Here is a 16,229-nt window from a genome sequence, read left to right as displayed (position 1 = left end):
GAGTGAGGCAAAAGTGTTGAATGATAATGAAAGTATTTTCTTTTTGGGGATTTTCTTTCTTTTTGGGTCACCCTGCCTCGGTGGGACCCCTCAAGGAAGGTTCCTTGATGTTGGTGAGGGGCTCTTGATTTTGGGAATTGGATCTGTGCTCCAGTTCCCCGAATTAAGCCTGAATGCCTTTCACATCCCCCCCCCCCAGGCGCTGTATAATCCTCCGGGTTTAGCGCTTCCCCCTTGATTATAATAATAATAATGCCTCGGTGGGAGACGGCCGACTTGTTAAAAAAAAAAAAAATCATGATGATTTGCTAAACCTGTAAAGACCACAGAGCACCCATCTTTTACTGTAATTTTTCTCATTTTTGTCTATTTGCCAAATTTTCCAATACATGACTCTGACAGGTGTAAATACTAAGGTGAATGAGTTCTGAGGTGGGGAAAGAAAATCTGTTGGAAAATATTTTATTGGATCAGAAAATGAATAATCTGTTAGTCTTGATTTGAATCATTTAAAATCAAAGAAGATTGATTGTATTTAAATCACTGTGACATAATTAACTGAATAGAAACCTTTATTCCTGAGATAATGAAAACCCACCACACAACAAATTAAATACTGCCTATAAAGTTTAAATCAAATATTTTTAGCTACTATTGCAACTTTACGTGACAGTAACAGTATGCAATACTCTGCTGTAGCTAAATTCCATTTAATAACAATTGGATATTCTGACCTGCAAAATACAACTTTTTATATATATACACTATACTGTATTATGAATGCATGTTCATCAATATTTATATCAACATATTTTTTGTGCACACACACTCACCAGTTATAGTTTTTATTACCTTTATTATTAAATGAAAAACTGGGCACCACAATAATAAATTAAACAACCAAAATGAGATCTGATATTCATATTCAAACAGGAAAATAGTAAAGAAAAGCAGAACAAGCTTTTAATAGGATGTTTCAATGTTTGGATCGAAACATTGAGCCAAAAACTCCCTCTGCAGTGTGTCTGTCCTTTACACTATTGTAAGCAGCATGGTACTCAGATCCACGAAAGGCTGACATTAATATCTGAACTTGTCTATGAACCCTACATTTCAATTCAACAGACAAATTTACTTACCATATAAACACTTGAGAGTAATTTTAATAGTATCTCTTCACAAGCAAGATTACGAATTAATAGTATTTGACTGAAAAGGTGTTCACATTTTCAATTTAACAGTTACTGAACAATAAAAGGCATACAAGTATCTATTATAATATTTCTGCAACAAGCAACAGTAAGATTTCAAAGATTACAAAATGTTTAAATAAACAGTTTATACAAAATTATCTGAGCCAGTTCCTGTGACAACTACCTTCAGTCAAATGATATATGCAACTCCATAAATAAATGACCAAAGCTAAGTAGTCAGCTTGTACCAATAGCTAAGCTGTGTGCGTCTGTAACTAACAAAACCCGAGATGTTATTTCCTGATGACAGTTTACCTGACTAGATATTCTGTTATCCGAGTATTTTAACACTCAATTAAGATTTTAATTAGGACTATAAATTAATCGTAATGACACGATTGCAAACAAACCATACCACGGGCGGGATTTGAACCTGCGGTCAGAGAGTCTCAAAACTCCAGACCGTCGTGTTAGCCACTGGACCAGCTAGCCACAATAAGATTCGTCCAACTAGGTATATTTCTACAATATACCTAGTTGGACGAATCTTATTGTGGCTAACGCGACGGTCTGGAGTTTTGAGACTCTCTGACCGCGGGTTCAAATCCCGCCCGTGGTATGGTTTATAAATTAATCTCATGGATATTTATTAAATAATATACCATAGCACTGCATCACCGGAACAATAATATTTTATGAGTTACCAATAAAGACCTAGTATTAAAGTCCAACAGTACTGTGAAGAATAAGTACAGATGACGATGCAGTCTGATCAACAGCATTTTGTTTACAAACAAGAAACTAAATTCTTAACATTTTTATTAATATTAATGCATGCAAAATTTGTACTACTGATTTATTTATCTTTCACATTAGCAAACTAATTAGATGTAAAGATTATTCCCCACTCTTGGGTGAGGGAGTGTTTCAGTAATTGAAACATGGCAATATAAAGAATACTTAAAAGGTAATAAAAATACTGTTTAGTACTGTAATGTTCATAAGTCTGCTGATAAATGCTTAGTGGCAAAACTTTACAAAACCAAATATTTTAACTTGTTTCAGACAGGTGATGCTGCAGCTGAGAGTTGCAAGACACACAAATTTTTTTTCTCTGACTACACTCCCAGTAAAAGTACTGCGGTGCCAACTTTGTATGAGATTTGTACTGAAATAACTCAATGTGGAGCATCTTCATATGGCACAGTTACTTCATATATTGTAAATTAAAACTCATATGTATGAGAATTGTACTAAAATAGGTCACTGCAAACTTGTCCATGATATGTATGATGTAACTGTGCAATTAACACAATTGCATGATACCTATTAAAGCTCTTGTGTAAGCAGATATGGTGTGATCACATGAGAGAGGTATAACCAGTCTAATCAAGAGATGTGAAGTCATGCTGCATTTGATTAGTAGATAGGTGACTGCCCAGGAATACCAAATGCAGCTGGTACTTAGGCAGTAGTAGGTTGGTAAAATGCAACTTCCCCCTGGGGAGGTACCACTGTCTTGTTATGTATGAAATGAAAGCCTGTAACATGGTTTGCACCCCAACAGTACTGCTGGCCTTTACTTTCTGTATTATGAGTATGTGTAACAGTAGGTAAATCTTACAAGCTTCTACTTACTTTCAGTATACTCTATCTTTGATTTCATGCATGGTTATTCCTGCAGAATATTCTTTTTAATTGTCCCCAGAAAGTAGGCTAGAATTCATCCCCTGTAATCTATGCTGTCAAACAAGCTGCCTAAAACAGCAAGAACAAAGGGATCATTTCTGCCTCTATTCTATGTAATTACTACAAGGAAAGAGGAAATGTTGAAAGTTGGATTCTTTGAATTTGTGTGGATATAGCACAAATCTTTCATTTATTTAGGTCACCCTGCCTTGGTGGGATATGGCTGGTTCATTGAAAAAAAAAAAATAGCACAAATGCTATACATAAGAGAAAGTTGCATGTACCAAAATTTATAAGGAGTGGAAGAGTTTAAATAGGGGTGGAGCAAATGGAATTAAGCCAGACATACTGGAGAAAATGACAGCAAAATGGCTAATAATAATGTTAAATGAACTATTGTTAAAAAAAAAAGGGTTTATAGATGTTTAAATTTGAGAATCACATGGTTAAGAATAAAGCTGGAATGTGACGAGTAGGTCATAAAAGAGGAATGTAGAGAAGAGAGATTCTAGAAAGTATTAAGTAAATATTTGAGGAATTTTAAACCAACTAAAAAGATAATTGCTCTGAGAACTTTATGTTAAAGCTGGAGATACTGTTCTGAAATGCATAATAAAGAAGACAGTATTGTCAAGGATAAATGGCAATAGGGACACTTAAATTTAGAAAGATGTTTAGTTATATATATGAAATACATGTTTTAAGAGGAAAAAGATAAGTATACCATACAAGGCAGGATAAAATACATAGCAAGAGTAGTTTGCTAAAGTATATAATAGTGAATAAATGGGTAGACTTCTAAATTGTTTATGTTATTAGAAGACAGCTGATATGTCTAGCCATTATTCAGTGGTAGCCAGGTGGAGTATAAGGCAAATGGTGAGGAATAAGTCCTAATACTGTGGCTGGAGCAATTAACAAATAACGTGGACCACTGCCAAGACAGATGTGACTTGACAATGATCCAGAATGGACCGAAATGTCATTATAAGTTCCCTTTAAGAGCAGATTATCTGTGAAAGACAAATTGTGTTAATGAGTAAATGAAAAATGCAAGTGAATGATCAATTTACTGAGAGGTATGAGCAACTTACAGAAGATGGGTTGACACTAGTGACAAAGGGATCAATAGTTGAGGAGGTATAGTGAGAATTCAATAACAGTTTTAAGTGTGCAAGAAAGGTTTGTGGTTATGAGAGAGATGCAGAAGTGAAGAGGAGTGATTAGTGTAATGAAGAGATAAGAAGGGTAGTAAAAAATAAGTTACCATGCAAAATTTTTTAGTGAAAATTAAATAAGGAGGACAGTACTGCATATAGAGAAAAAGACAAAATCTTTATACTATGGAGTATGACAATTTATATTGACCAAAAACTACATTAACACTTTCATAAAATAAAAAATTTAACTGTCTGAAAAACAGTTAAATTAGTACAGCACTGTACATTATATAAATCAAACATATTCGCATACCAAATCTAAAGTTTATCTAAACTGTTTTAGATATAGCAGTAGAGCAATAATTTATAAAAATCTAAAAAAAAAAAAAAAAAAAAAAAAAAACTGGCTCTTTCAGAAAAGCTCTTTGAACCTGCATTTCAAGTGATACCATCCAGCACCTCAGTCGTCTTAATCACCGTCACTCTAGCACAGAAGAAAACAAAAGCTCCTAAAATTACCACCAAGGGGATAAGATGACTAATTTTTAAAAGAAAACAATTTTATAATCACACAGTGTAGTAAATTAACATGAAGAGGCATTTTCAAGATACTGTACAGAAACAAAAAATATGGGATCCCTGATTGGGATCTATAATAAATAAGGATAAATGAATTATCAACCTAAAGTAAAAGGTATTCCATAATTTTGGACCAACTTCTTTCACAATATGGTTCATCTGTAGAGGAGCAAGTACAATCAATACAAGGTTTATCGGAAACATTTTCAGTATCCTTAAACTGTTTATGTGCAATACATATTGTAAAACTGATATCAAAGAATGTAATATCTATGTTCCTGACAGGCCCAGACTTCTGGAAACAACCTTACATTTACCAATAGCTGCATTTTAGCTTATCTCTCACTGTACAAAAATGCAAGCCCCAGAGCCTGGTCGAGAGCTAAAGAGAATGGTGTTTATGTCCCGACCCTCTGCTTCTGGTTCTTTGTTATAATACTTTTCTCTTAGCATCTTCTTATAGTTTTCTACAGCTTCTTCTTTCACCAGGGCCACTATGCACCCACCCCATCTGTAACAGATAATACATTCATCACTTTTAAAGGCTGATGGAAAGCACTTTGTATTGGGTGAAATTTTAAAATAGTATACAACAATATGATAATGAAAATGCAATATAAATTCGCCTTTAAACTGAGCACAATGTAGTTATACTACCATGAGAAAAATTTATTGTGATGTATTAATATGCACAACACAAATTTAGATGAAGTGTTGTGTGACTTAATTTATACCTGGAGTTTACCTGGAGAGAGTTCCGGGGGTCAATGCCCCCGCAGCCCGGTCTGTGACCAGGCCTCCTGGTAGATCAGAGCCTGATCAACCAAGCTGTTACTGCTGGCTGCATGCAAACCAACGTATGAGCCACAGCCCGGCTGATCAGGAACCGACTTTAGGTGCTTGTCCAGTGCCAGCTTAAAGACTGCCAGGGGTCTGTTGGTAATCCCCCTTATGTATGCTGGGAGGCAGTTGAACAGTCTCGGGCCCCTGACACTTATTGTATGGTCTCTTAACGTGCTAGTGACACCCCTGCTTTTCATTGGGGGGATGTTGCATCGTCTGCCAAGTCTTTTGCTTTCGTAGTGAGTGATTTTCGTGTGCAAGTTCGGTACTAGTCCCTCTAGGATTTTCCAGGTGTATATAATCATGTATCTCTCCCGCCTGCGTTCCAGGGAATACAGGTTCAGGAACCTCAAGCGCTCCCAGTAATTGAGGTGTTTTATCTCCGTTATGCTCGCCGTGAAGGTTCTCTGTACATTTTCTAGGTCAGCAATTTCACCTGCCTTGAAAGGTGCTGTTAGTGTGCAGCAATATTCCAGCCTAGATAGAACAAGTGACCTGAAGAGTGTCATCATGGGCTTGGCATCCCTCGTTTTGAAGGTTCTCATTATCCATCCTGTCATTTTTCTAGCAGATGCGATCGATACAATGTTATGGTCCTTGAAGGTGAGATCCTCCGACATGATCACTCCCAGGTCTTTGACGTTGGTGTTTCGCTCTATTTTGTGGCCAGAATTTGTTTTGTACTCTGATGAAGATTTAATTTCCTTGTGTTTACCATATCTGAGTAATTGAAATTTCTCATCGTTGAACTTCATATTGTTTTCTGCAGCCCACTGAAAGATTTGGTTGATGTCCGCCTAGAGCCTTGCAGTGTCTGCAATGGAAGACACTGTCATGCAGATTCGGGTGTCATCTGCAAAGGAAGACACGGTGCTGTGGCTGACATCCTTGTCTATGTCAGATATGAGGATGAGGAACAAGATGGGAGCGAGTACTGTGCCTTGTGGAACAGAGCTTTTCACCGTTCCTGCCTCGGACTTTACTCTGTTGACTACTACTCTCTGTGTTCTGTTAGTGAGGAAATTATAGATCCATCGACCGACTTTTCCTGTTATTCCTTTAGCACGCATTTTGTGCGCTATTACGCCATGGTCACACTTGTCGAAGGCTTTTGCAAAGTCTGTATATATTACATCTGCATTCTTTTTGTCTTCTAGTGCATCTAGGACCTTGTCGTAGTGATCCAATAGTTGAGACAGACAGGAGCGACCTGTTCTAAACCCATGTTGCCCTGGGTTGTGTAACTGATGGGTTTCTAGATGGGTGGTGATCTTGCTTCTTAGGACTCTTTCAAAGATTTTTATGATATGGGATGTTAGTGCTATCGGTCTGTAGTTCTTTGCTGTTGCTTTACTGCCCCCTTTGTGGAGTGGGGCTATGTCTGTTGTTTTTAGTAACTTTGGGACGACCCCCGTGTCCATGCTCCCTCTCCATAGGATGGTAAAGGCTCGTGATAGGGGCTTCTTGCAGTTCTTGATGAACACGGAGTTCCATGAGTCTGGCCCTGGGGCAGAGTGCATGGGCATGTCATTTATCGCCTGTTCGAAGTCATTTGGCATCAGGATAACATCAGATAGGCTTGTGTTAACCAAATTCTGTGGCTCTCTCATAAAAAATTCATTTTGATCTTCGACTCTCAGTCTGGTTAGTGGCTTGCTAAAAACTGAGTCATATTGGGACTTGAGTAGCTCACTCATTTCCTTGCTGTCATCTGTGTAGGACCCATCTTGTTTAAGTAAGGGCCCAATACTGGACGTTGTTCTCGACTTTGATTTGGCATAGGAGAAGAAATACTTTGGGTTTCTTTCGATTTCATTTATGGCTTTTAGTTCTTCCTGCGATTCCTGACTCCTATAAGATTCCTTTAGCTTAAGTTCGATATTTGCTATTTCTCTGACCAGTGTCTCCCTACGCATTTCAGATAGATTGACCTCTTTTAGCCGCTCTGTTATTCTTTTCCGTCGCCTGTAAAGAGAGCGCCTGTCTCTTTCTATTTTACATCTACTCCTCCTTTTTCTTAGAGGAATAAGTCTTGTGCATACATCGAGTGCCACCAAGTTAATCTGTTCTAGGCATAAGTTGGGGTCTGTGTTGCTTAGTATATCTTCCCAGCTTATATCGGTTAGGACTTGGTTTACTTGGTCCCACTTTATGCTTTTGTTATTGAAGTTGAATTTGGTGAATGCTCCCTCGTGACTAATCTCATTTTGTCGGTCTGGGGCTCTGCGCATACATGTCTGAACCTCAATTATGTTGTGATCTGAGTATATTGTTTTTGATATGGTGACATTTCTTATCAGATCATCATTGTTAGTGAAGATGAAGTCTAATGTATTCTCCATTCTAGTAGGCTCTATTATTTGCTGGTTTAAATTGAATTTTGTGCAGAGATTTAAAAGCTCATGTGAGTGTGAGTTTTCATCATAGCTGCCTCCTGGTGTTATTACTGCAACAATATTATTTGCTATATTCCTCCATTTTAGGTGCCTTAAGTTGAAATCCCCCAGGAGCAAGATGTTGGGTGCAGGAGCTGGAAGATTTTCCAGACAGTGGTCAATTTTTAACAGCTGTTCCTGGAATTGCTGGGATGTTGCATCCGGAGGCTTGTAGACTACCACAATGACTAGGTTTTGGTTCTCGACCTTTACTGCTAAAACTTCCACTACATCATTTGAGGCATTGAGCAGTTCTGTGCAAACAAGTGACTCTGCAATGTACAGGCCAACCCCCCCCCCCCTTTTGCCTGTTCACTCTGTCACATCTGTATAGGTTGTAACCTGGGATCCATATTTCGTTGTCTAAGTGATCCTTTATGTGGGTCTCAGTGAAAGCCGCAAACATTGCCTTTGCAAGCAGTCCACGGATGAAAGGTATTTTGTTGTTTGTTGCTGGCTTTAGACCCTGTATATTTGCAAAGAAGAATGTCATCGGACTGGTGGTATTGTTGGTACTGGGGGACAAATATCTTAAATCTTGTGTCAAATGTATCTTTCTTTCAACGCACCGGCCGTATCCCACCGAGGCAGGGTGGCCCAAAAAGAAAAACGAAAGTTTCTCTTTTTAAATTTAGTAATTTATACAGGAGAAGGGGTTACTAGCCCCTTGCTCCCGGCATTTTAGTCGCCTCTTACAACACGCATGGCTTACGGAGGAAGAATTCTGTTCCACTTCCCCATGAAGAAAATGTATGTATGTCTGCCAAAATATATCTGTGTCCTTGATACCAAATGAGATGCTTAGTAACACCAGCAGTCACAGTTTAAGGCTGCATTTTTGTGGAAAGAGACCACAAGTGTTATTGCATATTATTATTTCTGATAACTAAAGCAGTGATACTAACACTCAATTCAATTTAAGAATATACAATGTGCTTCATTTTTGGGGAAGAGTCACCCCTGCCTTGGGGAGATAGCCATTGAGGTAAAAAAAAAACATAACTGAAAAAACAGGTTATATGACAAAAGGCTTGTATCAGATTTTCCTTGCTGAATGAAATAACAAAAAAATACATGGACAACTTACCCTGCTCCAGTTAATCTTGCTCCCTCAGCAACTCCCTGTGAGAGATCAACCAAGGCATCAAGTTTGGGATGTGAACATTCATACAGCAACTGAGTAGATCTATGAGATTCCAGCATGAGTCTTCCAAGTTCTTCCAGGGCTGTCTCACTGAGCTCTTCACAAATACGCTTGAATTCCCATACTCGGTGAGCCTCAGAGAAAACGTGTAGGGCACGGTCATGTAGCTTGAAATGATCAATGTGCCTGGTATTTTCACTCAAGGTTATCTGTGAATTAATTTTTTTTATTATGTCTACACTCTGCGGTATTTAAAATAATGCAAGTCACAGGGTAATTGAAACTGTGATGATCAATGCACTTCACGCTATTGAATGAATGATGGGGATGATGTTTCCTTTTTTGGATCACTGAACCTTGGTAAGAAAATAGCAGTTGTAGTAAAAAACAATGAAATTCAGCCATTTACTTATTTTTTATTATACAAGCAACATATCCAAAGCCAAACACAAACATTCATTTCTTGCTCAAATTGTTATTTCATGAGATATAAGCCACATAAAGACTTTTAAGGAAAGAAGAATGAATGTGGTTTATAGCACAATGAACAAATCAGTACTAGCAGTCACAACCTTTGTTCAGGTAATTTTTTTTTTAAAAAAAGTAGGCCATCTCCCACCTAGGAAGGGTGACCCAAAAGGAAAGAAAATACCCAAAATGAAAATACTTTTATCATCATTCAACACTTTCACCTCACTCATGCATAATCACTGTTTTTACAGAGGTGCCCAGATACTACAGCTTAGAAGCATATATAAAGATAAAATACAAAAAGTGACCTGAAATAATATAATAAACTCCACATGGAAATTAGGAGAAGGTGTGGAGTTAATAAAAGTATTAGTCAGAGGGCAGAAGAGGGGTTGTTGAGGTGGTTTGGTCATTTAGAGAGAATGGATCAAAGTAGAAAGACATGTTTATAAATCTGTAGGGGAAGGAAGGTGGGGTAGGGGTCGTCCTCGAAAAGGTTGGAGGGAGGGGGTGAAGGAGGTTTTGTGGGCGAGGGGCTTGGACTTCCAGCAAGCGTGCATGAGCGTGTTAGATAGGAGTGAATGGAGACGAATGATACTTGGGACCTGACGATCTGTTGGAGTGTGAGCAGGGTAATATTTAGTGAAGGGATTCAGGGAAACCGGTTATTTTCATATAGTCAGACTTGAGTCTTGGAAATGGGAAGTACAATGCCTGCACTTTAAAGGAGGGGTTTGGGATATTGGCAGTTTGGAGGGATATGTTGTGTATCTTTATACGTATATGCTTCTAAACTGTTGTATTCTGAGCACCTCTGCAAAAGCAGTGATAATGTGTGAGTGTGGTGAAAGTGTTGAATGATGATGAAAGTATTTTCTTTTTGGGGATTTTCTTTCTTTTTTGGGTCACCCTGCCTCGGTGGGAGACGACCGACTTGTTGAAAAAAAAAAAAAAAAAAAAAATATATATACAGTGGACCCCCGGTTAACGATATTTTTTCACTCTAGAAGTATGTTCAGGTGCCAGTACTGACCGATTTTGTTCCCATAAGGAATATTGTGAAGTAGATTAGTCCATTTCAGACCCCCAAACATACACGTACAAACGCACTTACATAAATACACTTACATAATTGGTCACATTCGGAGGTGATCGTTATGCGGGGGTCCACTGTATATATATATACATACATACACGAATACCGTCCTATTACACATTCCTCCAAACTGCCAATATCTCAAACCCCCTCTTTTAAAGTGCAGGCATTGTACTTCCCATTTCCAGAACTCAAGTCCGGCTATATAAAAATAAACGGTTTCCCTGAATCCCTTCACTAAATATTACCCTGCTCACACTCAAACAGCTCGTCAGGTCCCAAAAACCATTCGTCTCCATTCACTCCTATCTAACACGCTCATGCACGCTTGCTGGAAGTCCAAGCCCCTCGCCCACAAAACCTCCTTCACCCCCTCCCTCCAACCTTTTCGAGGACGACCCCTACCCCGCCTTCCTTCCCCTACAGATTTATAAACATGTCTTTCTACTTTGATCCATTCTCTCTAAATGACCAAACCACCTCAACAACCCCTCTTCTGCCCTCTGACTAATACTTTTATTAACTCCACACCTTCTCCTAATTTCCACACTTCGAATTTTCTGCATAATATTTACACCACACATTGCCCTTAGACAGGACATCACTGCCTCCAACCGCCTCCTCATTGCAGCATTTACAACCCAAGCTTCACACCCATATAAGAGTGTTGGTACCACTACACTTTCATACATTACCTTCTTTGCCTCCATTGACAACGTTTTTTGACTCCACATATACCTCAACGCACCACTCACCTTTTTTCCCTCATCAATTCTATGGCTATCCTCATTCTTCATAAACCCATCCGCTGACACATCAACTTCCAAATATCTGAAAATATTCACTTCCTCCATACTCCTTCTCTCCAATTTGATATCTAATTTTTCTTTATCTAAATCATTTGATACCCTCATCTTATCTATGTTCACTTTCAACTTTCTACCTTTACACACCCAGTAATAATCTGCTTATAAAAAACTTAAGCCGCACTAATGTTTACCACATGTAAGTTATGTAAATTTACATTTTGCAACAGAATTGCAACTTTTGGGAATAAGACTAAGTTTTCAGCAACACAGAATGATTCCTGCATCAAAAATGCGAGTACCACCGCATGCTTTACCAATCATTAGACTGAAACAGCCCACAATGGGCAAAACATCCCTCAGAAAGATACCCAGGAATTGCACGTATTCTGTTTATCAACTTGATGGTACTACATGTATATATCTGAGATCTAATGAGCTTTCTTTCTCTTGACATAAGATTACCTAATTTTAATGAGATAGTCACACCTGCCCAAGCTTAATGCTGGACAAATGCTTAAATAAAATTTTAAGGCCTTAACAATTTACTCATTTAAGTTTTATATGTTAGATTTTACATGGAGTGAGTAAAAGCGAGTAGGAAGTGAGAGAGGAGTAGGGAAAGAGGAAGAATGAAAGAGAGTAAAAATGGGGAAAAAGTATATAGAGGTGGGAATAAAGACAGTAGGAGAGAGAAGAAAGAATGGAGGAGGAGGAAGAGAAGAATATAGGAGTGGAAAGAAACAATGGGAGGAGGAAAGGAAGAAGGGAGTATGGAAGAAAATGTAGTGAGATAAAAAAGTGAGGGACTGAGGTGGGAAAAATGTGGGGAGAAAAGTTTGGGGTAAAAAAGACAAGGTAAAAAATTGTGGAGAAAAAAATGGAGAAAAAAAAAAATGGGATGAAAAAAAAGTGGGGAAAAAAAAAGTGTAGGGGGAGGGGGTAAAGGAATACCAGTCCTTCCATGGTGTATATGACCGATTTTTTAAATTTTCAGGTGTTAAAAAAAAAAGGCACCTTACTTGATTTAGTACTTCAGGAGAAGTACCAAGCAGTTCACAGATTTCCTCCTTACTATAAGGCCGAGGCTCAAAAGTATCAGAAACAAGTCGAATCATCTGTGGCAGGCTCATCCCTAAGATTTTCTGCAGCTGTCCTAATGTGCTGTATTCCTTCCAAGCTAGTCCTGCAATAATTTATACATATGCAAGCATATTAATCATCTAACCTGACATTTTGAATTGAAAACTGGGATACATTTTATTTCTGGGAACAATTTTCACAAAATGAATGTACTGTAGCAGGGTTGAGTCTTCAAGGATATTACAGTATGCTTCATAAACACTGCATGTACAAGGGGCTTCAGTGTGTACAAGAGACTTAACAGTGCATGTACAAGGGCTTCACAGTTCATGTACAAGGGGCTTCACAGTGAGCACAAGAAGCTTCACAAATAGTGTGTACATTGAAGAGGACTTCACAGATACCATACATACATTATGCCATTATCAATAACCAGCAATTTATACAACATGCATGTAATGTTTTAAAGAAGAATTATTGTAATGAGAATTTGAACATTAAATTTGTGAATCACTCTTTTTACCAATACATCTAAGAAATAATTATTTCATACACTTTCATTACGCAAAAATTTTGGGATGATAATCAAAATTTCAGAAATTAATTTCATATGATGTTAGGTCAAGTGATTTTATCAATATTTAGATAGAAGCCACTTTTACCTAGGTAAATTAAGTGAGGATGTTGTAGCTTACAGGGCCATCTGAACTGTCATGTCAGTACACTTTTGGCACAACAGAAACTGAATGAATGATGATGAATGTGTTTCTTCTTTATTTTTTAATCACCCTTGCTTCGGTGAGAGGGAGCTTGTATTAAAAAATCTTTCTTCTTCTTTCTTTCAACAAACCGGCCATATCCCACCGAGGCAGGGTGGTCCAAAAAGAAAAACGAAAGTTTCTCTTTTTAAATTTAGTAATTTATACAGGAGAAGGGGTTACTAGCCCCTTGCTCCTGGCATTTTAGTCGCCACTTACAACACGCATAGCTTACGGAGGAAGAATTCTGTTCCACTTCCCCATGGAGGTAAGAGGAAATAAACAAGAACAAGAACTAGTAAGAAAATAGAAGAAAACCCAGAGGGGTGTGTATATATATGCTTGTACATGTATGTGTGTAAAGGTAGAAAATTGAAAGTGAACACAGAAAAGAGTAAGGTGATGAGGGTATCAAATGATTTAGATAAAGAAAAATTGGATATCAAATTGGGGAGGAGTAGTTTGGAAGAAGTGAATGCTTTCAGATACTTGGGAGTTGACGTGTCGGCGGATGGATTTACGAAGGATGAGGTTAATCATAGAATTGATGAGGGAAAAAAGATGAGTGGTGCGTTGAGGTATATGTGGAGTCAAAAAACGTTATCTATGGAGGCAAAGAAGGGAATGTATGAAAGTATAGTAGTACCAACACTCTTATATGGATGTGAAGCTTGGGTGGTAAATGCAGCAGCGAGGAGACGGTTGGAGGCAGTGGAGATGTCCTGTCTAAGGGCAATGTGTGGTGTAAATATTATGCAGAAAATTCAGAGTGTGGAAATTAGGAGAAGGTGTGGAGTTAATAAAAGCATTAGTCAGAGGGCAGAAGAGGGGTTGTTGAGGTGGTTTGGTCATTTAGAGAGAATGGATCAAAGTAGAATGACATGGAAAGCATATAAATCTATAGGGGAAGGAAGAAGGGGTAGGGGTCATCCTCGAAAGGGTTGGAGAGAGGGAGTAAAGGAGGTTTTGTGGGCGAGGGGCTTGGACTTCCAGCAAGCGTGCGTGAGCATGTTAGATAGGAGTGAATGGAGACGAACGATACTTGGGACCTGACGATCTGTTGGAGTGTGAGCAGGGTAATAGTTAGTGAAGGGATTCAGGGAAACCGGTTATTTTCATATAGTCGGACTTGAGTCCTGGAAATGGTAAGTACAATGCCTGCACTTTAAAGGAGGGGTTTGGGATATTGGCAGTTTGGAGGGATATGTTGTGTATCTTTATACGTATATGCTTCTAAACTGTTGTATCCTGAGCACCTCTGCAAAAACAGTGATAATGTGTGAGTGTGGTGAAAGTGTTGAATGATGATGAAAGTATTTTCTTTCTTTTTTGGGTCACCTTGCCTCAGGAGACGGCCGACTTGTTAAAAAAAAAAAAAAATGTATGTGTAGTGTGACGAAAGTGTAAGTAGAAGTAGCAAGACGTACCTGAAACCTTGCATGTTTATGAGACAGAAAAGTGGACACCAGCAATCCTACCATCATGTAAAACAATTACAGGCTTTCATTTTACACTCACTTGGCAGGATGGTAGTACCTCCCTGGGCGGTTGCTGTCTACCAACCTACTACCTAGGGGAAGTACAGTGCTTGTACTCTGAAGAAAGGGTGGGGATATTTGCAGTTTGGAAGGGCCTATGAACTGTAGTATCAGCATACCTTTGGCAAGAAGTGGAGTGAACAATGGTGAAAGTGTTTCTATCATGTGGGAGTTCGAACACGTGGATAGGGTAAAGTAATACTCACGTAGGCTGGTAGTACGTATATTACGGATAATGTGGGGAGCGCCCAAACAGCCTTAACCTTGTCTCCTTGCTCACTCTCGTAACCCCTAAAAAAAAAAAAAAAAAAAAAAAAAAAAAAAAACACTTTCACCATCATTCACTTTTATCACTGCCTTGCCAAACACATACTGATACTACAGTTCATAGGCCCCTCCAAACTGTAAATATCTCCACTCCTTCAGAGTGCAGGCAATGTACTTCCCACTATATATTATCTACTTTTTAACACACAAAAAAGAAATATACTCATCATTCATTCAATTGGTTTTGTTCCAGAAGCGTTCTGACATCACAGTTCATATAGCCTTGTGAACTGCAACATCCTCACCTCTTCATTTATCCGTATAAGTATGTACATTATTACCTGCATTTTTGGCCATTATTTGTGTTGCTAAACGACACTCCATGACGCGACAGTTAAAGCTGGAATTGGCTGCTTTGTTCATTGGGGCTAAGCTGTTTGCCACAACAAATGTAGCACCTGGTGGCAGGGTCACCGATACTGACTGCAATGGATTGAATTCAATCACTTTTGCCGTGTCTGAAAATTATATATATGGGTAGAGACATAGATTGTGAAATAATTTTGAAAAACTAAAAACTCAACATCATTAGAAATTAAGCAAGACAATATTAAAGAAGGAACTTGCAACAGAAAAATAAATAATTAGTATAATGTTATCTCTGAACCTACTGTATGGTATTATCAAGTAAGTGTAAGCGCAAGAAGAAGCTTACAACTCCTCCTACCTTAAATTCACAACTATTCCTGTCTTGCTTGTCTATCACTCTATTTGCATATCTAACAATTTATTTTATTAAGATTATAAAAATTGTGTTTTTTTAGGTAAAATTTATAAAAGTGATATGCTTGAAATAAAGCTTTAGTGATTTCTCAAAAAACTAGCAATATTCTACTATTTTAAGTCTATAGTTTGGAGTTTACTGTATAATCAATGGAGAATTCTTTGATAATCATAAGATGATCTCAGTTATCTAACATTTAACAAATTTCTTTACAAAAAATCATACATATGAAACAATGCATATTAGTTCATTTTGGCAAAGCTCAATATAACCTAGCTATATTTACAAAAATAAACTATAAGTACAGTGGTACCCCGAGTTTCGGCCATAATTCTTTCCAGAAGGCTGTTCGAGTGCTGTTACCGAATGAATTTGTTCCCATA

At 38.0% G+C, this 16,229-nt stretch overlaps 1 protein-coding gene across 8 annotated transcripts in view; it reads right to left on the bottom strand.

The window, feature by feature from the left end:
- Positions 1-448: 448 nt before the first annotated feature.
- The window catches only part of Galk (N-acetylgalactosamine kinase), a 101,014-nt gene continuing 85,233 nt past the window's right edge, over positions 449-16,229 (bottom strand). For all 8 annotated transcript variants that reach the window (XM_070095535.1, XM_070095532.1, XM_070095530.1 and 5 more), the window contains 4 exons: positions 15,404-15,580; positions 12,439-12,602; positions 8,987-9,252; positions 449-5,132 (listed from right to left, as the gene is read on the bottom strand). In XM_070095535.1, the coding sequence (XP_069951636.1) occupies positions 4,964-5,132; positions 8,987-9,252; positions 12,439-12,602; positions 15,404-15,580 (776 nt within the window). In that variant the 3' untranslated portion in view covers positions 449-4,963. The remainder of the gene's footprint in view (positions 5,133-8,986; positions 9,253-12,438; positions 12,603-15,403; positions 15,581-16,229) is intronic.

This window comes from Cherax quadricarinatus, chromosome 50, assembly GCF_038502225.1.
Source record: "Cherax quadricarinatus isolate ZL_2023a chromosome 50, ASM3850222v1, whole genome shotgun sequence".
Taxonomy (NCBI): domain Eukaryota; kingdom Metazoa; phylum Arthropoda; class Malacostraca; order Decapoda; family Parastacidae; genus Cherax; species Cherax quadricarinatus.
The sequence above is the reverse complement of the archived record's forward strand: the minus strand, read 5'-3'. Positions and strand labels throughout refer to the sequence as shown.